The following is a 24227-nucleotide window of genomic DNA, read 5'->3' as shown; positions in this document are numbered from 1 at the left end:
TCATGGCGGCCCAGGCTGTCGCAAGTTGGACGCAGATGCTTAGGCGCGTCCTAGTGGCCGATTCGGCCTCGCCGGCGACCCTAGATATGGTGGATCAAATCCACCAGGGTGTCATGTATCTGTGTGATGCGGACTTGGACTTAGTCCCGTTGGCTGCACGTGTGCACAGCGTGGCGGTGTTGTCTCGCCGCCTGGTTTGGTTGAAATGTTGGTCGGTGGACCAATCTTCACGTAAGACCTTAGCCAATCTGCCTTATGATGGGTCTCGCCTTTTTGGGGAGTCCTTGGATGTGTTGATTAAGGGGATCACCGGAGGTAAGAGCACTCTCTTGCCCCATTTCCCCAAGGCTAAGGGGGCTTCTGGGAAGAAGCATGCTAATTTTCGGCCCCCTCAGGGGTCCTTTCGTGCCTTTCGGTCGCACTACAAGGGCAAACCGTTCAAAGGTCAAGGCTCTCAGAAGAAGCCCTGGTCTGGGAAACAGAAGTCCGGTCAATCCGGATCCGCAGCCCATAACAGTGCGGCCTGAAGGGGCGCCCTCACCCAGTTTTGGGGTGGGGGGACGCTTGCTCGGTTTTCTTCAACCCTGGTTGGCCCGCGTGCGGGACAGATGGGTTCAGGAGATCGTTCGATCTGGTTACAAGATCGAGTTTCTCTCTCGGCCGGAGAGCAGATTTTTTCCCTCAAATCTTCAACCGTCTCCAGAGCGCTTACGGGACCTGCACCTGGCGGTGCGGGACCTGAGGGCTCAGGGAGTGGTGGTTCCGGTGCCTCATCGGGACAGATTTCGGGGGTTTTATTCCAATCTGTTCTCCGTGCCCAGGAAGGAGGGCAAGGTTCGTCCAATTCTGGACTTGAAGGCTCTGAACCGCTCTGTGCGGGTTCGCAAGTTCCGCATGGAATCCCTGCGGTCGGTGGTGGCTGCCCTGTTTCCGGGGGAATTCATGGCCTCCATCGATTTGAAGGATGCGTGTCTTCACATCCCCATTTTTGAGGGTCACCAGAGGTACCTTCGATTCGCCATTGCGGAGGATCACTACCAGTTTGTGGCGTTGCCTTTTGGTCTCGCCTCGGCTCCGCGGGTTTTCACCAAGGTGCTTGCACCGGTTCTGGCATTATTGAGGGCCCAGGGCATTTCTGTCCTGGGGTATCTGGACGACATTCTGGTTCGGTCTGCGACCAGCCAGGGTCTGGAGAAGGACCTGTCTGTCACGATGCAAACTCTGCAGGAGTTTGGTTGGACGATAAATTTTCCAAAGTCGACACTGAGTCCGTCGGTTCGTCTTCCCTACCTGGGAATGATCCTGGACTCGGTGCAGGCGAAGGTCTTCCTGCCGGAAGACAAACTCAGAACTCTTCAGGAGGAAGTCAGGTCCCTCAGGGACGTTCCGTGCTCTTCCCTGCGGAAGTGCATGAGATGTCTGGGATTGATGGTCTCGGCCTTCGAGGCGATTCCCTTCGCCCAGTTTCACACGCGGGGTCTCCAAGCGGAGATCCTGTCCATGTGGGACGGGCGACCTCAATCTCTGGATCTTCAAATCTCGTTGAGTCATCGCACCAGAAGAGACCTTCTGTGGTGGCTCCAGTCCCCGATGGTGTCCGGGGGCAAGTCGTTTCGTCCTATCTCGTGGACGGTAATCACCACAGATGCCAGCCTGTCGGGCTGGGGTGGTGTTCTGGGCGTTCTGTCCGCCCAGGGAACTTGGTCGGAGGGGGAGTCCTCCCTTCCGATCAACATTCTGGAATTGCGTGCGATAAATCTCTGTCTTCATCGCTGGACGGACCGGCTGCAGGGCTGCCCGGTTCGGGTGCAGACGGACAATGCCACGGCGGTGGCCTACATCAACCACCAAGGGGGCACCAGGAGTGCCCGAGCGGCTCGAGAAGTGGCCAACATTCTGTCTTGGGCCGAGACTCATGTCCCGGCGATAACGGCGGTGCACGTTCCGGGGGTGGAGAACTGGCAGACGGACTATCTGAGTCGCCAGACCCTGGATCAGGGGGAATGGTCTCTCCACCCGGCTGTCTTCCAGATGTTGTGAGCGAAGTGGGGTCTTCCAGATGTGGACCTGTTCGCGTCTCGTCTCAACAACAAGGTGAGAAGGTTCGTGGCAAGGACGCGCGACCCTCGGGCAGACGCGTCGGACGCGTTAGTGGCCCCGTGGCATCAGTACAAGCTGATGTACGCGTTTCCACCTATTCAGTTGCTGTCCAGGTTCCTTCGCAGGTTACACTCGGAACGCAGCACGGTGATTCTTGTGGCACCGGACTGGCCTCGCCGGTCCTGGTACGCAGACCTCGTGAATCTGGCGGTCGACGCCCTGTGGCGTCTGCCTCTTCGAGATGATCTCCTGTCTCAACGGCCGATATACCATCCTGCTTTACAGTCGCTGGCTTTGACGGCCTGGCTGTTGAGACCGAGGTCCTGAAGGAGAAGGGTCTCTCCCCAGAGGTCGTTCATACCTTGATCAACGCGAAGAAGTCTTCCTCGGGGAAGGTTTATTACCGTACTTGGAAGGCCTATTTTGCCTGGTGTGAGTCCAGGGGGTTTTCACCCCGCACGTACTCGGTTTCCCGAGTGCTGTCCTTCCTTCAAACAGGTGTCGATCAGCGTTTAGCGCTGGCTACGATAAAGGGTCAGGTGTCTGCGCTGACCGTTCTGTTTCAACGTCCCGTGGCTTCCAACTCCTTGGTTGGCACTTTTGTTCAGGGAGTGCGGCATCTGGTTCCTCCTAGGAGGGATCCTCTGCCCCCTTGGGACTTGAATCTCGTTCTATCTGTGTTACAACGTGCTCCTTTTGAACAGAGATCTCGTTGTCTATGTTGTCCAAAAAGGTCGCCTTTTTGGTTGCGATCACTTCGGCTCGCAGAGTGTCGGAGCTGGCGGCTTTGTCCTGCAAGTCTCCGTATCTGGTTGTTCATTTGGATAAGGTGGTCTTGCGACCTAATCCTTCTTTTCTCCCGAAGCGAGTTTCGGAATTCCATCTTAATGAAGATATTGTCTTGCCTTCGCTGTGCGCGAAGCCTAAACATCCAAAGGAGGTGAGACTGCATTCTTTGGATGTTGTTCGGGCGATAAGGGTTTACCTTAAATCGACTGAGTCTTTTCGAAAGACGGACTCCTTGTTTGTTCTTCCAGAGGGTCCTCGGAAGGGCATGGCGGCGTCGGCCTCTACCATCGCCAAATGGATCAGGCAGACCATTGAACAGGCCTATGCTTTGCAGGGGAAGGTTCCCCCTGTGCCTGTGAAGGCGCACTCTACTAGATCTCTGAGTACGTCTTGGGCCTGTCGTCATGGGGCTTCTGTAGCCCAGGTGTGTAAGGCGGCGACCTGGTCGACCGTACACACTTTCACAAAATTCTACAAAGTAGATGTTCTGGCATCGGCGGATGCTTCCTTTGGCCGCAAGGTTCTTAGTGCGGCAATTCCCTAGGGTCCCTTGTTCGGGACCTCTGGCTGTTGGGATAAGTTTTTTATCCCCTGGTTATTTGTCTTTTCCTGGGTTGTTGCTCCTGTTGAGCAATTATTTTTCCTGTAGCCCAGCTGGTTTCCTTCCTTTGGTAAGGTTCCTTTCTTTGATGCGGAGACTGCGTTGCCTTTCGGCGCGGTTGCGTTTCCCACCCCTCATGTTTGCACTGCTTTGGGACGTCCCCATATGTGACGAATATGAAGAGGCGGCGACTGTCGGAGGACTCAGAGAAAGGAATTTTACAGGTAAGATTTTACAAAAATTCCGTTATTTGCTCACAAAAAAACTGTTATACGAACAAGTAAACAAAAGTTTCATATGAAATTACAGTTACATAGTTGGTGAGGTTGAAGAAAGACAGTCCATTCAGTTCAACCCATATTGAGTGTGTGTGTTTGCTGTTAACCGTACATCGTATACCCCTGTATGACAAACACACACAAGGGCGCACCGGCTTAGTGCATTATCCTTTAAAAGGTTTATTAAAATAAAGGTATAAAAAATACTCACAAACGAGTACTTGATAAAAGCATATCAAACAAGGTACAAAGTCCGCAGCATCGAGATCAGGAGTATACTGTCCCCCGAAGCTGTAAAGCCTTACGCGCTTCGAGGCTTAGCCTCTTCTTCAGAGCCTGAAAAGCATGTCTAAGCCTTTGCTTCATATACTAGACAATGACTCTAAGAACCAGATACAATTGGATAAGGACCCTCCCTCAACAGGACGTGTGCATGAGATCCCCGCCCGCAGACATCCATCCATTGTAATAGGATAATACTAAATGAATTGATAGAGGCATGATGTAATAGAAAAAAAGTAGTAATAATAATACTGCCAATGGCATGAAGACCAAAAACAAAATCAGAAAGGGAGGCACCACACCACAAGACATGACAAACCAAAACGAAAGCACATTGATCCTGGTCAGCAGAATACACATGCTACTGCCAAGAAGTACTAACAGGAATAGAAGTAATAATATTACTAATGGTGGCCCCTGTCTCACCAGCATGTACACCACACTCAGTACCACAGCAATAGTCTGCAGGGAAAAGGGGAGGGGGAGGGGGGGGGGAGAGAAAATGGAATGAGAGGCATGGACCCTATAGATTTTTGCCCATTGGGACTTTAGCTAAATCGCCACACAACCAGTAATAAAAACATAGTACAAGTTTATTAAATTTATGCCAACAATAAAACTGGGAAAAGGTGTCCTAATGCCAAACATTTGGCCAAAGTTACAAATCCATTACATTGGTACATACAGTAATCAAATAGTACATAGTAAATGTGTCGTAGCATTTGTGGTAACATAACCTACCAGGATGGTGGCTACCTGCCTCCATCCTGGCTGGTTATGTTGGACAGTTCTGTTTGCCCGTTTTTCCATCTGTCCTGTTTTGCACTGCCGGCCCATTTTGGAACCTTTACCCACAGCTCCCAGGTCAGACGTCTCCGGTAGCTGCCAATGCGATTTTGGCATGCAGCATCCTGCATTTATTGTGAGTTATGTATCCCTTAGTCGGATTCCCGCATTCCAATCTACCTGATACATTTCTATGTTCATTACTATTATTATTATTATTATTATACAGGATTTATATAGCACCAACAGTTTGCGCAGCGCTTTACAATATATTGTTTTTTAATCATTTTACTTTATAGATTGTCTATGCATCTACCCCTGAAGAGTGAGACTGAACTCACGTAACGCGTCGGGTTACCACAGATGCTACGACACATTTACTATGTACTGTTTGATCACTATATGTACCAATGTAATAGATTTGTATACTTCGGCCAACTGTTTGGCATTATGACACATTTTCCCAGTTTTGTTGCTGGCATATATTTAATAAACTTGTAGTATATTTTTATTACTGGTTGTGTGGCGCTTCAGCTAAAGTCCCAATGGGCAAAACTCTGCAATTGTATCCTTCAGCATGAAGGTCTGCCCTCACCCATTATTGGGGTGGGGGGACATCTTCGCTCGTTTCCGGCCCGTGGACTTCTTTGTTGAGCGTCAAGGAGATCTGCCAAATGTTTCTTTTGGGGTACCTAGAAAGGGGGGACATAGCTTGTCCTTTTCAGGTCCTTAGTCTCATTGTGCAGATTTATTTCCTACAAATGTTCAGGTGATGTCTGAACTACCTAAGGTCCCTGTAACTGAACCTCAGACCCACACTGTACTTGTGGTCTTCCCGTCAGTATACGGCTTCCTCGCAGTCATGAACATATATATCAAATCCCAGCCGCCGTCATTCAAAACTAGCCTTACAGTTAAAAAAGAAGCAGACTTTTATACACTTTAGAAGTAGGTCGGTCACTACAGGAATATTTACCCAAAACATCACAAAATGAATAGCTAACGAGGTACAGCTGACTCATGGCTAATCCCAATTAACATGCTAATTAACTCATTACACTTAAGCCAGCCTGGAAGAACACACTGCCGGCACCAAAGCTAAAACAAGATACAATTACACATATCATAATGTAAATACTGAGAACCCGCCGTAAACAATAGGTGAGCAAATCAGCATGATTTACAATGCGTGGAAGACAGGTGTTTGAGCTGATTACATGCATCTGTTACAAGTCTGACCAACTGAAGCAGTCCAAACCATCAATTTATCTGTCACATAGTTTTTTCACTGTCACTGACGGTGCGAACCGTCACCGTACCCCCCCCCCCCCCCCTATCCCTGTCCAGGGAATTGATTTACCTAGGTCTGATTCTATTTCTGACCAGGGTAGTCCTTCCTCTGCACCAATTTCAGGGACCACAGGGTGTGATTCACCGGCTGCTGACACACAGTTTGCTCTTCCATTTTGCATACATGTTCTGAGTCTGGTGGTATCAACCTTCAAGACAGTTCTGTTTGAACAGTCTTACAGCTTCTTTAGCAGGTTTAGCTCCACAGAAATATAGCAAATTTTGTGACTAGGTCACAGGGTCCTCTGACAGACGCCGCAGGCATCCAAGGGCCACGATAAAGCCAGTATCGTCCTCGGCTCAACCCCCAGTTCCTGCAAGGAATCAAGGGCGCGAGGGTCTTCCAATCATCCTGGTGGCTGTAAATGTCTGTTGGGGGCTTCCTCTCGGAGAAGACCAGTTGTCCCAAAAGGCTGATCTGCCATCCTGCTTTACAGTCGCTGGTTTTAATGTCCGTGACCCCTACTATGGTGAAGGGCAGGAAGTCGTCTTCCAGCAAGTTATACCATCGTACGTGGAAAGCGTACATTTCTTGGCGTGAGTCGATTGGCACTCATCCTCGATCCTTTTCTGTGGCTCGGATCTTAACCTTTCATTAACAGGGCGTTGATCAGAAGTTGGCTTTAAGTACCATTAAGGGCCAGGTGTCTGCCTTGGCAATCTTCTTTTAGCGATCCCTAGCCACGCACTCTTTAGCCACTTAAGCCCCGGAAGATTTTACCCCCTTCCTGACCAGGGCCTATTTTGCGATTCGGCACTGCCTGACTTTAACGGACAATTGCGCGGTCGTGTGACGCTATACCCAAACAAAATTGACGTCCTTTTTTTCCCACAAACAGAGCTTTCTTTTGGCAGTATTTGATCACCTGTGCGATTTTTTTTTTTTTTTTTTTTTTTTGATCATGCGCTATAAACAAAAAAAGAGCGTCAATTTTGCAAAAATAACAATATTAAATATTTTTTTATATGAGATTCCCAAAAAATTTAAAAATCTAAATTTTTTAACATTTTCGGCCAATTTGTTTTATGCTACATATGTTTGGTAAAAAAAAATCGCAAAAAGCGTATTTTGATTGGTTTGCGCAAAAGTTATCGCGTTTACGAACAAAGGGAAAGATTTTTGTAGGTTTTTTTTTTATAACGCGTAATGGCGGCGATCTGCGTTTTTTTTTTTTTGTGGTACTGCGACATTGCGGCGGACAGATCGGACCCTTGACTGACATTTTTGACACTTTTGGGGTTACCAGTGACATTTCTACAGTAATCAGTGCTATACATATGCACTGTTACTATAAAATTACACTGGCAGTGAAGGGGTTAAATTTTTTTGAGAGGGTGGGGTTGTGTGTGTCCCTAGGGGCGTGATTCTAACTGTGATTGGCTGTGGCTTGAGGTGTATGAACAGTGATCAACGGTCCTACATAGTAGAACCATATGATCACTGTTTCTACACAGGGGAGAATGACAGGCGGCTTGTTTACATCAGCCGCCTGCCTTTCTCCCTCTGCACCAACGATCGCCGAGTGACCGGCGGACATCGGGTCCGCCGGTCACACGCGCGGGGGAGGGGGGGGTGTCCGTGACCACGCGGGAGCGCGCCTCCGGGGGCGCGCGCTCGCTCCCTAGACCCTCACAGGCTAGCGACGTAGTACTACGTCGCTCTGCCTGTGAAGGGCTGACTGCCGACGTAAATAGTCGTGCGGCAGTCGGCAAGTGGTTAGTTCGTACCTTTGTTCAGAGAGTTCGACTTGCGGCTCCACCTGTACGGGTCTCTTTTGCCGCCATGGGATTTAAATTTGGTACTTTTTGGTTCTCCAGAAACCTCCATTTGAAAATATTCGGGAGATTCCCTTGCCTACGTTATCCCAGAAGGTGACATTCTTGGGAGTTATTACCTTGGCCTGCAGGGTATCGGAATCGGTGGCATAATTTTGTCGCAGTCTCTATTTAGGGGTCCATAGGGATGAAGTGGTTCTTCATCCCTATCCATCAATCCTGCCCAAAGTTGTCTGACTTTCATTTGAATGAGGACATTGTGCCCATCCCTAGGAATTTGCCTTGATACCTTGGATGTGATTTTGTTGCAATCCGGTTTATCTGGCAGCTACTGAGTCTTTTCGGAGGTCGGACTCCCTTTTTGTGGTTATGGACGGATAAAGAAAAGAGCTGGCCGCTTCTTCGGCGGCCATCTCCAGATGGATCAGACAGATGGTTAATCAGGCCACCTTTTCTTGTCACGGCGCATTCTACTCGGGCGCTGAGTAATGCACAAGAAAACAAAAGCATGGGTACAGATAGAAAATGAAGGTTCCCCCTACAAGCACTTGTCTGGCTCCCTGCTAAACACACATCGAAGTACTATAAAGAACACCCATTTATAGGCCCCTCGCTCCGGTGTTTCCACACAGTCAATACAAACTCAGTTGACGACCTACCCTGGTCCGCTCACTCCTCTTAAACAGCCCAGATTTCCAACCTGGCCTCTGCACTCAATTCTTGCAAGACATATAGCCATCTAAACATGTCAATGCAGGGGGGGGGGGGGGTCAGTGTGTATTGGTGTGCACTGTAATTGGTAACTAGCTGGTACCGCAGTTTCCTCCTCACACAGGAGAGGAGAGCCCAATAACCGCTAGTTACTGCAGTTTGTTGACATTCTATGACCAGCTGTGATTAGAAACAGCTGGTCACATGGTAAGGAGCCAATTTCATTGGCTCTTTACCCTGATCGGGGATGGATTGTGTCAGAGTGACACTCCATCCCCGATTGCCGCTCTGTGCACGTGGCCAGCTGTGATTGGACACAGCCGGTTACATGGTCAAGAGCCATTTATTATTGGCTCTTTCTACTGATCAGGGATGGACTGTGTCCCGAGGGACACGCCACATCCACGCTGCGCACCCCCGGGGTGTTAGAGAGCGTCAGGAACGGGCGGCGGCGCCATATGACGTCCGCCCGGAGGGAGAAAATTCCTGCCGCCATCATTTTACAATGCCCCAGTAGGGAATTGGTAATGTCCAAAGAGCCTAAAAGTATACCTGAGGCAGGGAAGATATGAGAGACGTGGATTTTTGGGGTTAGAGTGAAGACCTTAAGTCGGAATTGGGCGGAGGCCCCCTTTAGGCTTCAGGATTGTGAACAGGATAGATTAGAACCTCTCTAATTTTTTTTTTTTACAAGGACTAGAGCAGTGACACCCTGTTTCAGAAGACAAGCTAAGGCTGCATGGGGGGGATCTGCTAATTTGTGAGATCACACAGGCAGGTTGAATGTGGTGTAAAAAAAAATTTAACTCTTAACTCTAACTAAAGACAAAAACTCTATCAAAAATACATAAAAAAGCAATTTGAAACTCATAAATATAAATGTGCTATAAATTTTTTGAGAAAATTCATGCAAAAACCTTCAAGTTCAGTGAAATCTAGTCAATCACTCAAGTTGATGCCAAAAATGTCCAATGTGTCATACGTTACAGATAAATCCAAAAGTTCCGTCTACCAATAACGTGCCAAAGTGTTCTGTGCAAAAATGGAGATATGATCTTCATATTCCACTCTTCTTCCTAGTGCACCTGGAAAAAATAGGTTCCTCACCCACTTATAAATCATCTAATAATAACAAACCTTTCTGGGCATTCCATGTGCAGCTAAACTACTACCATGTATCCAGTCCCCAAGTGTCTAGCCGAAATCACTGCCACGTGAGTATTCTCTCTAGTAGTCAAAGGGTCAAGTATCTCCAGCAATTGGGGGGGTTACGCTAGTACACTCTTATATCTGTCAGCAGCAATACATGAGGAACAGAGATAGCGCCAAAATAGTGTAAAATTCTTAAATATTTATTGCCAAAACAAAAGTAATGCACTTCCATTCGGTAGTGTCTAACCTGACACTTGGGATCACACCGCATAAACATCCAGAGCTCTGTCAGCTGCAGCCGTATAACCTGACTGCGAGCAAACAGGCTGTGCGGGAATATGTCACTCCAATGCGGCTCAGCCCTACATGTTTTGTCATAATGTCTTCATCAGAAGCTTCTCCTGTTGCTGCCCCTAATCATGAGCGGTTACAGAGGCCAGATAGGCCCCATTCATATCTAGCGTTTTACGAACCCCTTTTTTGCACGTTTTTTACGTGACACACATATGGCAGCCAGTTCAATGGCTGCCATACATGTAGCAAACGCTGCAGAATAGCTCATGAACCTTTTTGCCGTCTTCAGTTTTACGCATTTTTACCACACATTTTTTGGGTGGCATTAACAATGAATGGCATCTCAAACACAACACAAGTTTTTATCGCGTTTTGTAAATCAGTGCAAAAATGCAGCTTGTATGCGCCTATTGAATTGTTTAGATGCTTTTTAGCTGCTAGTTAATATGCAATCTTACTCTCCATAGTCTGGGCACACATGCATTTTAAAACCGCTTGCATATCTTGTCATGTAATAGTGTACCTTACCGAAGAGGACTTGTTTTATCATATTAAATATTTTTTGTTTATTCCCAGACTTTCTTCTCTAAGTTAATTTCTCTTAAGTTATTTAACATTTTCAGTAATGTGACCGGATTGGCTAAAGTGTGTTGTATTTCTACAGTACCTCAGAGGTCTTAGAATATATGTTTGTTTATGAATAAATATGTTCCTCTGTGCATTAGCTGGACCCAGCAGCACTATTGGAGCTCAGGAAAATACTGCCCAGTTACTGGTATCCGATCCAAATCTTCTCCATGTCCTTGTGAAATTCCTCTCAGGAACAAACCCTCATGGGACCAACCAGCACAGTTCCCAGGTAAGATTTATAGTGTACTTAAGCTTTTGTAATGTACTTTTATATATTTTACATTCTTATAACTATTTTTTTTTATAAATTTTGTATTTTTTTTTCTTGCCTTTTAATTGCTGCTAGTATTCTCCAGCTGCTTTTGGCCACATCTTGTACTAGAATATTGAATAAAATATTTCTTCTCCTGCAGGTTGGACCCACAGCTACTCAGGCAATGCAGGAGTTCCTGACACGATTACAAGTTCACCTCTCAGCTACCAGTCCTCAGATGTTTAGTGAATTTTTGTTAAAGCTCATACACATACTTTCAACAGAAAGGTAGTTGTTATTACTAAGCTAGATTTAGATTTTATTATGAATTTCTGGTCTTCTGTACTATTTACTAGAATATACAAATTATTTGTTTTTTTGTAGAGGTGCTTTTCAGACAGGACAAGGACCACTGGATGCTCAGGTGAAACTCCTAGAATTCACTTTGGAACAGAATTTTGAGGTGGTCTCTGTTAGCACCATCTCAGCAGTCATTGAATCTGTTACCTTTCTTGTTCATCACTACATCACCTGTTCTGACAAAGTTGTGTCCCGGAGTGGATCTGACAGCTCTGTTGGGGCCAGGGCTTGTTTTGGAGGCCTTTTTGCAAATATCATTCGACCTGGTGATGCCAAAGCAGTTTGTGGAGAAATTACACGAGATCAGCTGATGTTTGACTTGTTAAAACTGGTTAATATATTGGTTCAGCTGCCACTGTCAAGCAACAAAGAGTTCAGCGCTCGTGCACCTGTCGTGAGCAGCACAACAGACAGCGTTTCTGATGAGGAGAAAGTCTATGGAGGAAAAGACTCGAGCAGTAACTCTTCTACTATACAAAGCATTACCACATATGTGGCAGATTTGGTGCTAGCCAACCAGCAAATCATGAGCCAGATCCTCTCAGCCCTTGGCCAGTGTAACAGCAGTGCAATGGCCATGATTATTGGTAAGTGTATTAGCCATATTGTAAACTGAATCAATACCTGTTTTGCTTGTTGTACTTTTCTAGTAGGTTATTGACGTCCTCAATGTTTCAGTGCTTTATGCTTCTGAAAAAAATATAGTTTGCTGACAGTGATTTTCTATGAACTAGCAAAAGTATTCAAACCCTCCCTAATGCAGCTGTTATAAAGGCATAGACTTTCCAAGTGTTGTAGTTATTTTCATTCTGTATATTCTGTGAACAATTTTAGCCAACCATTTGGCCATACCATTGTTAGTTTAGAGGCGTGTGAATAATTTTAGTCTGTAAAAATGACTTGAAACTTGCAAGGGAGCCACGTTTGGCTCCCCCTCCCTTGGACAGTTCTCAGTACCTACTAAAACTATCTTTGATGCCAAACAGAATATAATCAATCCTTGTCTTTTTATACTTGCCTTATCACCAAAGAATTGTTAAATCCCAACTCCAACCTAAATAATAAGAGATTTAAAGGTTTAGAGCCTATGTCTGTTTTTTTTTTTGTTTAAGTTGCTGTCCTTGTCAACATTTGGATGATTTTTTTCCTCCCTTCATGTCCAATGACATGCGTTACTGAAATAGTCAATGTGGAGAAATGTCCTTAAGAATTGTCAAGGGTACGGACCTTCCCCGCTATATTCAATAGAATAGATTTGGGCTTTAACTATAAGCATCTTTTCATACTGGTGTCGTTAGATTTTCTTTTTTTTTTCAGGTGCAAGTGGTTTACATTTAACCAAACATGAAAACTTCCATGGAGGGCTGGATGCCATTTCTGTTGGTGATGGGCTCTTCACCATTTTAACAACTCTTAGCAAGAAGGCTAGTACAGTTCAAGTGATGCTGCAGCCAATTTTAACTTATATGGCATGTGGATATATGGGAAGACAGGTAAATGGACATTTTCTCCTCATTTTCCTTAAGATTAAAATCACATTTGCCTTTTTATATGTGGTTTATCTTGGCTTTTTACTATTTTGTAATTTGTAGTTTATATAATGATCCATAAAGAAGATTTGCAGAGAGATCTAAAAATATCGATACAGTTTAAAGTTACAGTATAAAGATCAGCCTGTATTCTCTCTGCACAGCAGAATCCAGTCTGCAGGAGGAAGGTGCCACACTAGGGACCTTTCAGGCTCTGCAGAATGTTGTGTGAGCATGTGCAGGCCCCGACATAGGCTCACAGACAGAGGCTGGCCCACAAGTTAAACGACTCAGTCGCATACGACTGAGGACTGGTCAGTGTCACAGCGTCCCCTTGGCTAACAGCTTCCAAACTTGGGTGGCGAGTAGTAATGTTTCCAGCATCACGCGCACCATGGAATGGTAAGTACTTCCCCCCCCCCCCCCCAACCCATTGGTCAGTTTGGGGTGGACGTGGGTATCCTCCAGGGATGGTCGGACCTGCCTGTGGGTTCCTGCCTCTCATCCAAAAGTCCCTCAGTTGAGCTTGGTTTTCCCCCATGAATGTCCCGGACCTAGAATCTGGTGGGGGTCCCAGGGCAGAAGAAACAGTGGAGACCCCTGGGTGTCTCCCCGCCACTCCCCCTCTGTAAAGGTCTTGGGGTGGTGTGTGTCCTGCCCTGGTGGTATGGAGTGCAGTACCTTGGTTTGGAGGGGTCCTAGTGCAGAGGGTGCAGCAGATGGGAGTTCCTGGCAGAGGGTGCAGTTGTGCAGCCTTTTCTCGGCGGCCATGATTGAGACACCCGTGACGTCACGGCAGTCAATTTCCCGTGGTTTGGCGTGGTTTGGCTTGGTCTCCGGCCAGCGGCCATGTTTATGTATTCCGTGAAGTCAATTTCCTTTAGTCCAAGGTAATGCTGGAGACGTCTGGAGCCACGTGGAGATGCCAGGGCTCCTCCTCATTCTCCTCTACCTCAGCCTGGGATATATGAATTGAATGCGGTTTATGGTAGTTGCTGGCTCCAAATTGCAGCGCTCCTACGGCTGGATGAGTCCTTAGGGGTCCCTATATTTCTATCTCTCTGCTAATAGGTACACCAGGGCATAGGGGGATCCTTAGTAGTGCCAGAAAACCTTTTTCTGCTGTAGGGTCTCCCTTATCGTGATGGAGCCCCAGGGTCACCTCTCCCCCACTGATCCCCTCATGGAGGTAGCAGGTCTTTCAGAACCCCAACTCTCAATTGTTGCACTTACGGCAGTCCTACAGTCCTTGGTATCCCGGGTGGTAGTGGCGTGTGGGCTAAGGCCCAGGAGGAAGCGTCCCCCGTCGCCTTCTGCTCAGTCCATCTCATCTGAACCTGGAGCCACTGTGGATGTGGCCCGCCCAGGGGAACTTGATATCACGCCCCCCGATCCGTCCGATAGTGAGGCTAAATTCCTCCATGGTCGTAGCAGTGAATGAGAAAGCGGTGTAGACACACTTATTTTTGCAATGCGTGAAACCTTTAAAATGGAGCATGTGGCTGATGTGGCCAGGGACGTGGCTGTCTCTTTTGTCACACAGCTAAGGTGTTTCCTTGTCTTTCTTATTTTGACAGGTTTATCTATAAGGAATGGAAGAACCAAAGCAACCCTGTGTGGTCCCCAAACATTTCTCAGTACGTTACCCCTCTCAGTAATCGCTTTTAAAAAAGTGGACTAGTCAACCAAAGGTGGGCCCACCTTCTCAGGCCATAAAAAATTATTTCTCTATCGTTCATTGACGGACGCATTTCTCTGATCCATATCAGTAGGGTTATACTGCCCCCTACGGGAGTAGGACACTAGGCAGAAAAAAAGTTCTGGCTACGCCTATGGGCAGTCCCGGAAGGTACACCCTCTCTTTTCCTGCATAAGATGCCAGTTTAAATCTGCCTAGTCATGAGTAAAAACCTAGTTCCTAGCTGGGATCTTTGGTCCTGGCATAAAAGTATTTTATGTAGATTTTTTTAGCTAGCCTTTTTCTCCGGAATTTTTTCCTGTGAGATCTTCAAGCAACTATGCCAGGCTGGATAATCTAGATCCAGTGGTCACTCCAGTCTGGCCAGCGAGCGCGTGCAGGCCTTAGCTCCGCGCTGGGTCGCCTGCGACATAGTCCCACTGGACGGGGACTGGCCATGCAAGTTAAACGTCCTGCCAGGGCGCACACGACAGGGTCTAGGCTTATGTTGCAGCATTCCTATTTGGTCGACTTCGGTGGCATGGGATCCTGTCAGGAGATGGCGCCCGCCTGTGTTCCTGGTATGGGGAGTAAATGTCCCCCCCCCTTCCCTGGGAGGGTCGGACCCTCACACTCCTGGGTTTCCCTCTGTCCTGTTGTGACCCCCCCCCCCCCCCTCCACGTGGGTAATGTTTGGGCCTACCTGGGGCTGGGACCTCGTTTGCTGACCCAACGGGCGGGCCAGGGAGTGCGCCGTCCGCGGTGCTCGAACGATCCTGTGGGGGGTGGGGGCGCCTCGGTGAGGTTGCTGCAGCTGGCTGGTGTTAGGTTGGCGTGGGCTCCCCCTGTGGGTCCTAGTTACTGCGTTACTGCCATTTTCCTGTAGCCTTGTCTGCTTCTATGGCGTGGCCATCTTGGTACACCCGTTTTCTGACATTTTGCGGTGGATTTTTTGCTGTGAAGGACAGTGGGTGTGCCTGGAGGCGTTCTTTTAGTGGGAGGAGCCCCTCCCTTCACATGGGCAGCTTCCTGGCTCACTTCCTTTCATTGAGCCACTGCTGAGACCTTCCTAATCAGATTGCTTTTCTGGGGACAGTGGTTACTGAGGGTGGTCTCTCTCTCTGTGGAGATTCATTAGCGCATGCCTGACCTCCGGGGGGTGCTGTAGCGCTGCGGGCCGCTTCTTTTAGTAAAAAAAATTGAAATAAACAAGTAATTTTTTGCAAAATTTGCTGGCGGGTTTCTCAGGTTCAGTATTGCCCCTGCAGGCCATGTGTCCCCACCTGACCCCCTCACGAAGGCCACAGGGCCTTCCGGATCTCCACTGTCAATGCTTTTTCGGCAGTTCAGGAAGCATTTGGGCCCGGTGGGAGGTGTGCTGAAATGTTTCTCCATCTTACCCCTGCCTCATCTGATGTCTCGGATTCTGAGTCTGACTCAGCAGCCACAGAAGTGGGCCTCCCTGCCGGGTCTGTTACCATGCGCCGTCTCCTCGGATAATGTGGATGACTTCTCTACCTCCCCTGCCGCGCATGATACAGGCGCTGGTGGATGCACTGGTTGTTTCGATGCATGACACCCTGCATTTTGGAGGACACAGCGGCGACTGCGCCTAGGGCGCAGGGAGCATCTAGCACTCACATGCAATCCGGAGCAGCTTATTTTGCTAGCATGCTCATGTTTAATGGGACCGCCTGAGACGTTCCCCTGGGGTGTCTAAGCGGCTACTAGACGTTACCCTTTTAAAGGTGTCTCTGGTACAGTGGACTGTTCCGCCTATGGTGGACGTACGGTTTCTAGGCTGGATGGGACTACCGTTGTTCCGGTGGAGTAATCCCTGTCCTTTAAGGACTTGGGGGATAGGATGACACAGGCTGTGGACCGCAATCTGTACTCCCTGGCGGGGTCTGCTCTGGGAACAATGTTCATGATTGCCCTTGCTACGCAGATTCTGCCTGATGGGCGGAGTTCCAATGCCGTGACTTGGTGAGGGGAACGTCCCTCCTGCCCTGGGGGAGCTGTTGGACCAGCTGACGCAGGGGCTGCAATTTGTTTGCAATGCCGAGCTGGACACGGCTCCTTTTATATGGGTCACCTGTCGTTTTGGCGGTGGTTGTCTTGCATAAACTTGACCGGAGCGTTGGTCTGCGGATCAAACTTCTAAGAACGCTTTAGGGGGATCGCCTGTTTGTTGCTGCCCTGGATGACCTATAAGGGTCTCATGGGAGGTAGATGGCCTTTCTTCCACAGGCTAACAAGGGAAAGGGCCTTCGTCACAGACGGGGTCCCTCCTTGGCGACTCACGGTTTCTTCGTCCCTCGGGGACAGTCGATGTGGCGAAGTCCTTCAAGATTTCATCGGGTGGTTCCAAACGACCCTAGTCTGGCGACAAAGAGAGAGTTTTTTCCCAGACCTGCGGACAAGGCCTGCTCGGCCTAAAGATGCGTCCTCACCCATCTATGGGGTGGGAGAACGTCCTTGCCACCCAAGTCCTAGGTTCTTGAACCTGTGGCTGGCCTGGATCCCAGGGAGCTGGGTTCAGGAGGTCATGCGGTCCAGTTGCAAGATCGAGTTTCGATCTGTTTTTTTCCTGTAGGGATTTCCCTTCCAATGTACGCCTGTCCCCAGATCGCTTGCAGGCGCTCTTGGGGCAGTTCAGGCTCTGGTTCAACAAGCTGGACCTACTGGCCCTTTAATGGTTCCGTGCGGATCAAAAATTCAAGATGGTATCGGTTGGCACAATGGTGGCTTCCCTAATTCAGGGAGATTCCTGGCCTCCATAGATATTAAGATGCCTACCTTCACATCCCGTTATGTTCGGGACACCAACAGGTTCTCATTTTTTGCCGTAGGGTAGGATTTCTATTGGTTTGTGGCGTTACCCCTTGGTCTCACTTCTGCTACTCGGGTCTTCAGAAAGGTGTTGGCTCCGGTCCTGGTGCTGTTGCGGCAGCGGGCGTATCGGTCCTGGTTTCCTGGCCGATCTGCTTCTCCATGTGGAGTCCCCTAAGGTGCTGCCAACGAATTTGGAAGTCGCCATGAGAACTTTGGAGGAATTCAGGTGGGTTCTGTACCTTCAGAAGTCATCCCTGGTCTCTTCTATGAGACTGGACTATCTGGGCCTGACTTTAGACTCGTCCTCGGTCAGGGTGTTTTCTCCCTCCGGGAAAACACTCTTGGAACCTCAGACTCCGGTCATCTGTTACTGTCCAGCACATGGTCGTCTCTTCGGACCTGCATGCGAGTTCTGGGACTGATGGTGTTGTCTTTCGAGACAGTCCTTTTTGCTCAATCCCTCTCGAGGATCCCCCAGAAGGCAATCCTTCTCGAATGTGACTAGAATTCAAGCTCTCTGGCCTTTTGGATCCGGCTGAGCCGGGTGACCAGGGAGTCTTGATCTGAGAATCCTTCCTCCCCTTTTTACTGGACAATTGTCACCGTGGATGCAAGCCTGTCCGGGTGGAGAGGAGTCCTCGGCATGTTCTCTGCTTCAGAAGTATAGTCCCTGGAGGATCCAGGTTACTGATCAATGTCCTGGTGCTGAGAGCTATCTGGCTTTGCCTAGTTCACTGGATCGGGCACCTGCAGCTGTCCAGTGCACATTCAATTGACTGCGCCACGACCGTGGCTTATGTCATTCACCAAGGGTGTCCTTGTGGCCTCGGAAGTGACAGACATTCTTCGTTGGGCAGAGCGCCTTGTTCCAGCTCTCTCAGCTGTTCCCTTTCCAGGTGTGAAATATTGGTAGGCGGATTGCCTCAGTCGACAGGCCTTGGATGCAGGGGAAGGGTCCCTTCATCTGGAGGTGTTTTGGCAGTAGTGCCTTCATTGGAGCACTCCAGACGTGGACCTGCTGGCGTCGCATCTACTGGATAGTGAAGAGGTTTGTGGCCCGCTCCCGGGACCCTCGGGCGGGTGCAATGGTGGCACCATGGGTTCAGTCATAGGCAAGAACATTCTCTAAGTTCAACATGAACGATGCTGAGAAGTTTAGCATGGTCACCTGCGCAGGGCTGACACCCGCATGGTCGTGTGAGCGTGATCTCAGATTGGCCAAGGTCAATATCAGCTGCTGTCTGCCTTTCCTCCTCTCAAGTTGCTGCCAAGAATTCTTCGCAGGATCGATTTGGAAGGGATTCCGGTCATTCTCGTGGCTTTGGACTGGCCTCACTGAGCTTGGTACGCCGACCTGGTCAGGCTAGCCGCAGACTTTCCTTGGAGACTTCCTCTGAGGGAGGATTTATTGTCTCCAGGGCCAATCTTCCATCCGGCTTTGCGGTCGCTGGCTTTGCCGGCTTGGCTGTTGAAAGCAAGTTGCTGAAGGACGGGATTGTCTGCTTCAGTGATTCCTCACCCTGCTTGAAGCTTGGGAAGCGACTTCTAGGATGATTTTTTTTATCATACGAGAAAGTTGTATATTGCGTGGTGTGAGTCTCTTGGGCTCCCCCTCGCCCTTACTCGGTGGCCCGGATCTTGGCTTTCTTCAACGGGGAGTTGATTAAAAGTTGGCTTTGAGTACTGTGAAGGGTCCGGTTTCGGCTTGGCAATTTGCTTCCAAAGGCCATAGGCCGCCCGTTCCCTGGTGCGTGACTTCTTCCAGGGGGTGCGACTCTTGGTACTTCCAGGTCGACCTCAGTCACCAACTGGGGACCTTGATTTGGTGCAGTCGGTTCTTCAAGAACCTCCTTTTGCCAGTATTCGATGATATCCCCTGCCTACCTTATTACAGAAGGTGGCCGCCTTGGTTGCTGTCTCTCTGCGCGCAGGGTATCGGCACTGGCGACATTGTCCTGTCATTCTCCCTATATGTTGTTTCATGTAGACAAGTGGTACCTTTTCCGGATCCATCCTTCCCTCCGAAGGTGGTTTCTAGTGTTCACATGAAAGAGGACATTGTATTACCATCTTGGGTCCTAAGCCCAATCATCCTAAGGAATGTGCATTGCATACTCTGGATAGAGTTCGGGCACTCATAACCACTTTAATGCATTGTTTGCATTATTGTGAAAAACCTCCATTGCACAACCATTGCGCAAAGCGAGTAAGTCTTACCTCCTACTTTTAAAGATGAACTGAACCTTTACAATCACTTTAAAGATCCTCCCTCGCCTTCTCTGCCAGATCAATCAATTGTGATACTCTTCACTCCAAAGTGGCTAATAACGTGGTATGCAGATGCTCTCTGGCTTCTGATGGATGTTCCGTGGCCTCAGCCTGGCAGCTTAAGCTCAAGTCCTGAGCAATGATAGCCTGTCAGTCATCCCTTTGCTTTTAAGTGCTAGAAAATCGATTTCTTATAAAGTTTTTCACTGCCACTGAAAGGCTTATTTTGCCTGTTGTGAACAAGCAAAGGTCAATTCCTAGTACACCTTGAAGCATCCTGTCTTTTTGTTTAATCAGGGCTGAATCAACAGTTGGCTCAAAGCCCAAATGTTATCTTTTTTGGTATTTTTCAACAGCCCTCATATCACTTCCTGGTGATGGCTTTTGTACACGGGGTTACTCATATTGTTCCTTCCACTCTCCAATGGAACATTGGGACTTGAATCTGTTTCTTTCGGTGCTGAAGGCGCTTCCCTTTGCACCCATATTGGAGAGAGGAGTTTGAGCTTGCTGTCCTAATTTGTAGGGAGCCCTTCTGCATTTATTACATGGATTAGGTCATCCTTTGACCTAGGGTCTCCATTTTGCCTAAGATGTCTTCCTTTCACCCAATCAGGATGTACTTTTGTTGGATTCCTAAGCACCATTGAGCAGTAGTACTTCACTCTCTTGATGTGGTTTGAGCTGTTAGCATAAGTCTTGGCTATGGCTTCCCTAAGACTCTTTGGGCTTACGAAGGGATCTTGTAGGTGGCTCTCTGCATCTCATTCCACCTTTACTATCTGGATCTGTCAGGTTGTGGTTTGGGCCTATTTATCCAAAGATATAAGGTTCCTCACTTTCTGATGACTGGCCATTTTACCAGATCTGCCAGTGCATCCTGATCTTTTTAGCATCAAGTTTCCGAATTGCAGAGTTGTAAGGCTGCCACCTAGCCTTTTGGTTTATGAAGTTTTACTGGGTGATTAATCAGGCCGCGGGTGATGCGGCTTTTAGTCACAAGGTGCTGCAGGCTGCTGTATAAATTGAGTAGCAGACCCTTGGTTGTTGCTGGTCTTTTGGCTGTTTTTGTTACCCTCCCCTCATCAGCATTGCTTTGTGACGTCCCAGTCGTCTCTGAATCTGCCTCTGAGATCCTCCTTCCCCTTCCCACTTGGAAGTGTTGGTTTCACAAGGAAACTTCAGGGGACGATTACTTATGAGTTGCATTTGGCAGCATGGGCAATAAAGGTGAGTATTCTCTTCTTGTACAGGTAACAGGGTTTTACAGGTAACATATTTTTACTATGTAATCTTGCTTCAAGGAATTTGACTGGCTTACAAGCTCTTTTCTTTTTCCACATCATGCAATAAAAATTGATCTTTAACTTTCTTTTTTTTTTTTTTGTGATTTGTTTGCCTAGGGGTCTCTTTCTACCTGTCAGCTGTCAGAGCCTCTGCTGTGGTTCATTTTAAGAGTTTTAGACACAAGTGAGGCTTTGAAAGCCTTCCATGAAATGGGTAAGTGATGGTAGAAAGAATGCTTGTTTTTTTTTTTTTTTGGAACAGTCTAGCTTCTCAACTAATAATTGAGATATCCAAAAGTAATCTTGTATCAGATTTTAGGATATTGCAGTCCCGTAGACCCCCAAGTTGTATTGTTTGCTACAGATACCTTTGTATACTCTTTACTCTGTATACTCTGAACTGCAATGGAAACATTCTGATCTAGGTTATCCTTCAGCAAAATAATAGCATGGGAAGTACACTATGCATGCTTTGTGTCAGTAAATAGTTTCATTTTAATAAATATTTGTACTTACATTAAGGATGGCAACTGAATGCAAGCATGAGAAGCTGCATATATAAGGCCCAGTTCACACTGGCATTAAATGCAGGCGTTTGAGAGGCTGTTCACACTATCAAAACATAAAGCCTTAGTGTTGCATCGCTACAAAATGTAAGCGTCATGTCAAGTCATGTCAGTTCAATTCTATGCTAATGCTGGCAGGCAGTTGCGGGGCGTTAAAATTAGCTTATTAACTGTAATAGAATAGGCGTTTGTGGAGCAGTTTTAAGGCTCCTCAAACGCTTCAAAACTGCCCATAGGGCGTTTGGGGAGCATTTTTAACTCCTTAACGCTTGTAAAAGGTCTGTCTATTGCTCATTAAAGTGAGTCTAATGCCTATACTAACACTATAGGAGCTTTTAAGCGTAAGAAATTTAGTCACGTGTGAACAAGCCCTAAGTAATTGTATACAACTGCAGACCCCAGTACAAAATGTTCAGATATACATTATTTTCTCTGGTTAAGCATAGAAGCTCATCTACAGAGACTGGTAAAGTAAAAAGTAAAACATTTGCCCAAAGCTGTTAAATTTGTTATGTTAAATGATAAAAGGAACTTAGCCTAATAAATATGGGCATCTGTTTTTCTTTGTAATACCACAGTCTTTATGTAGGTGGTATCCTCTTTCATTTCTATTTTATTTCTTAACAGAAATAATGTTACGATTATGTAACATCCATTATGACTGATGTATTTAGGTATCTATCTAGATATATACTGCATTTACTTAGGCTTCAGCAAAAGATGCGAACTGCCATTAAAAAGTACATTTACATGTCATATTCTTTTTCAGGTGGGGTTCAGCTTATCTGTAACAACATGGTCACCAGTACCAGAGCAATTGTTAACACAGCTCGAAGTATGGTCTCTACAATCATGAAGTTCCTTGACTCTGGTCCCAGCAAAACCTCTGAGAGCAGTTTGAAAGCAAGAGTGCTTGTATCAGAGCCAGACAATGCAGAAGGCATTCACAACTTTGCTCCATTAGGTATTTGCACATTCGTGTTTTTTTTTTCTCAATCAATAAGGGTCACAGGTATCTTTCACTTTTGGGTTTTACTGCCACCTACAGGGTTTTTGGACTCTGGCAAACAAAAGCTGTAGACCAACCCAGGATAACCCCTTTTTATTACTAGCATGCTCTAGCTTTTTTCTAGTGCCCCAAAAAGAGGGAGCATCTTTTCTTCAGCTCTACTTTAAGATTAACCTTTTTTTTTTTTTTTTTTGCCAGCACTTGTTTGTTTTTGTTTTTCAGTTAGCTATCCTGTCTGTATCGCTGCTAAAGCTTGTCTCTTCACAAAATTTTATAAGGTGAACGTTTTGGCATCTGCAAATGCTTCTTTTGGCCGCAAGGTTTTGCAGGTAGCTGTAGAGGTTAGTCCACTTTGATGGTGTATTACAGGTGAGCTCCGCTTTTGCCTGGTTAGCGATGTTTATCCTTTGGGGAGTGTGTTTTCTTGCTGTGTTCTTTCCACCCCTCATATTGACACTGCTTTGGGACATCCCATCGGTCAAGAAGATTTTGAGCTGTGTCCATCATTGAACGAAAGAGAAAATTGGATTTTTGTCTTACCATAAAATCCTTTTCTCTGATGCTCATTGACTGACACAGCACCCTCCCCTCTAATGGAGTTGGGTTTTGTGTTCTTCTGACAATGCTTGTTACAAAACCAAAGTCCTATAGCAGGAAGTGGGAGTATACCCCCTGGGACTGCCCTATAGGTGTAGTCCAGTCTTTTTCTGCCTAATGTCCTACTCCTGTAGGGGGGCAGCAATAAACTCATTGGTCAAGAAGATCTGGAGCTGTGTCTGTCAATGAACATCAAAGAAAAGGATTTTACAGTAAGATCAAAATCCAGTTTTCGTTCAGTGCGACATTCCTCATTCTAATATATACTTATTATTAATGTGTCATGTTCCTGTGTGAGTTTATGAATTGTGATTGCCTTTTATGATCCCCATTAGTTCTGGGTATCCTTAATGGATTTGGTCATACTTTTAGGATAGACCTGGACAGCAGAAACAGACATCCTGCCAGGACTCAATTAGCTGTTCATAGCTCTGCACAGGCCTAAGCGCTGGTTTCTGATGTCTCAGAGTTGAGATAACGGCTCTTTTGAAGTGTAAAACCTATGCATTCCATTAATTATAGGAGGAGGGAGGGGGTAATCACTGCAGCAATTTGTAACTGTTCTGCAAGATTGTCATGGCCGATCTATGATAACTGAACAATATGGTCGCTTGCTACAGCTTTTCCTGTGTCCAGTACGTGATATTACAGCGTTCGTTGCGGCGCGCTCTGTGATCACTGTGTCCTTGGAACACAGCTGATTACAGATCGGGATAAAGAGCCAATCAGCGGCTCTTAACTACATGATCAGCTGTGTCTAATCACAGCTTATCACAATGTACACACAAGGCAGTTATTGGCATTCCTTTCCACACGATGACAGTGGGAGGAGAGCCGATAACCGGCTTGTGTGAAAGGGACATCTACACAGATAATCAGAGCACAGTCCAAACCGTGCTCACCAGTGCTGCCAATCAGTGCCATCTCATCAGTGCCCACTAGTGCAGCCTCATTAGCACACATCAGTGAAGGAGGAAAAATTACCCATTAGCAAAATTTTATAATAAACGATGAAAGGAGTTTTTTTTTTATTTTCTAAATTTTCAGTCTTTTTTTGGTTCATTTTGTAAAAAAAAAACAAAACCCAGTGATGATTA

General features: G+C 47.1%; 1 protein-coding gene across 6 annotated transcripts in view; it reads left to right on the top strand.

Annotated features, from left to right (window-relative positions):
- BIRC6 (baculoviral IAP repeat containing 6) overlaps positions 1–24227 on the top strand; it is an 807095-nt gene that overhangs the window by 430808 nt on the left and 352060 nt on the right. For all 6 annotated transcript variants that reach the window (XM_082252286.1, XM_082252283.1, XM_082252284.1 and 3 more), the window contains exons 44-49: positions 10845–10978; positions 11163–11290; positions 11387–11949; positions 12680–12855; positions 21076–21172; positions 22294–22488. In XM_082252286.1, the coding sequence (XP_082108412.1) occupies positions 10845–10978; positions 11163–11290; positions 11387–11949; positions 12680–12855; positions 21076–21172; positions 22294–22488 (1293 nt within the window). The remainder of the gene's footprint in view (positions 1–10844; positions 10979–11162; positions 11291–11386; positions 11950–12679; positions 12856–21075; positions 21173–22293; positions 22489–24227) is intronic.

Source organism: Pelophylax lessonae (assembly GCF_965119305.1).
Source record: "Pelophylax lessonae genome assembly, chromosome: 3".
Classification (NCBI taxonomy): domain Eukaryota; kingdom Metazoa; phylum Chordata; class Amphibia; order Anura; family Ranidae; genus Pelophylax; species Pelophylax lessonae.
Note: the sequence above shows the minus strand (reverse complement) of the source record. Positions and strands in the feature narration are given on the sequence as shown.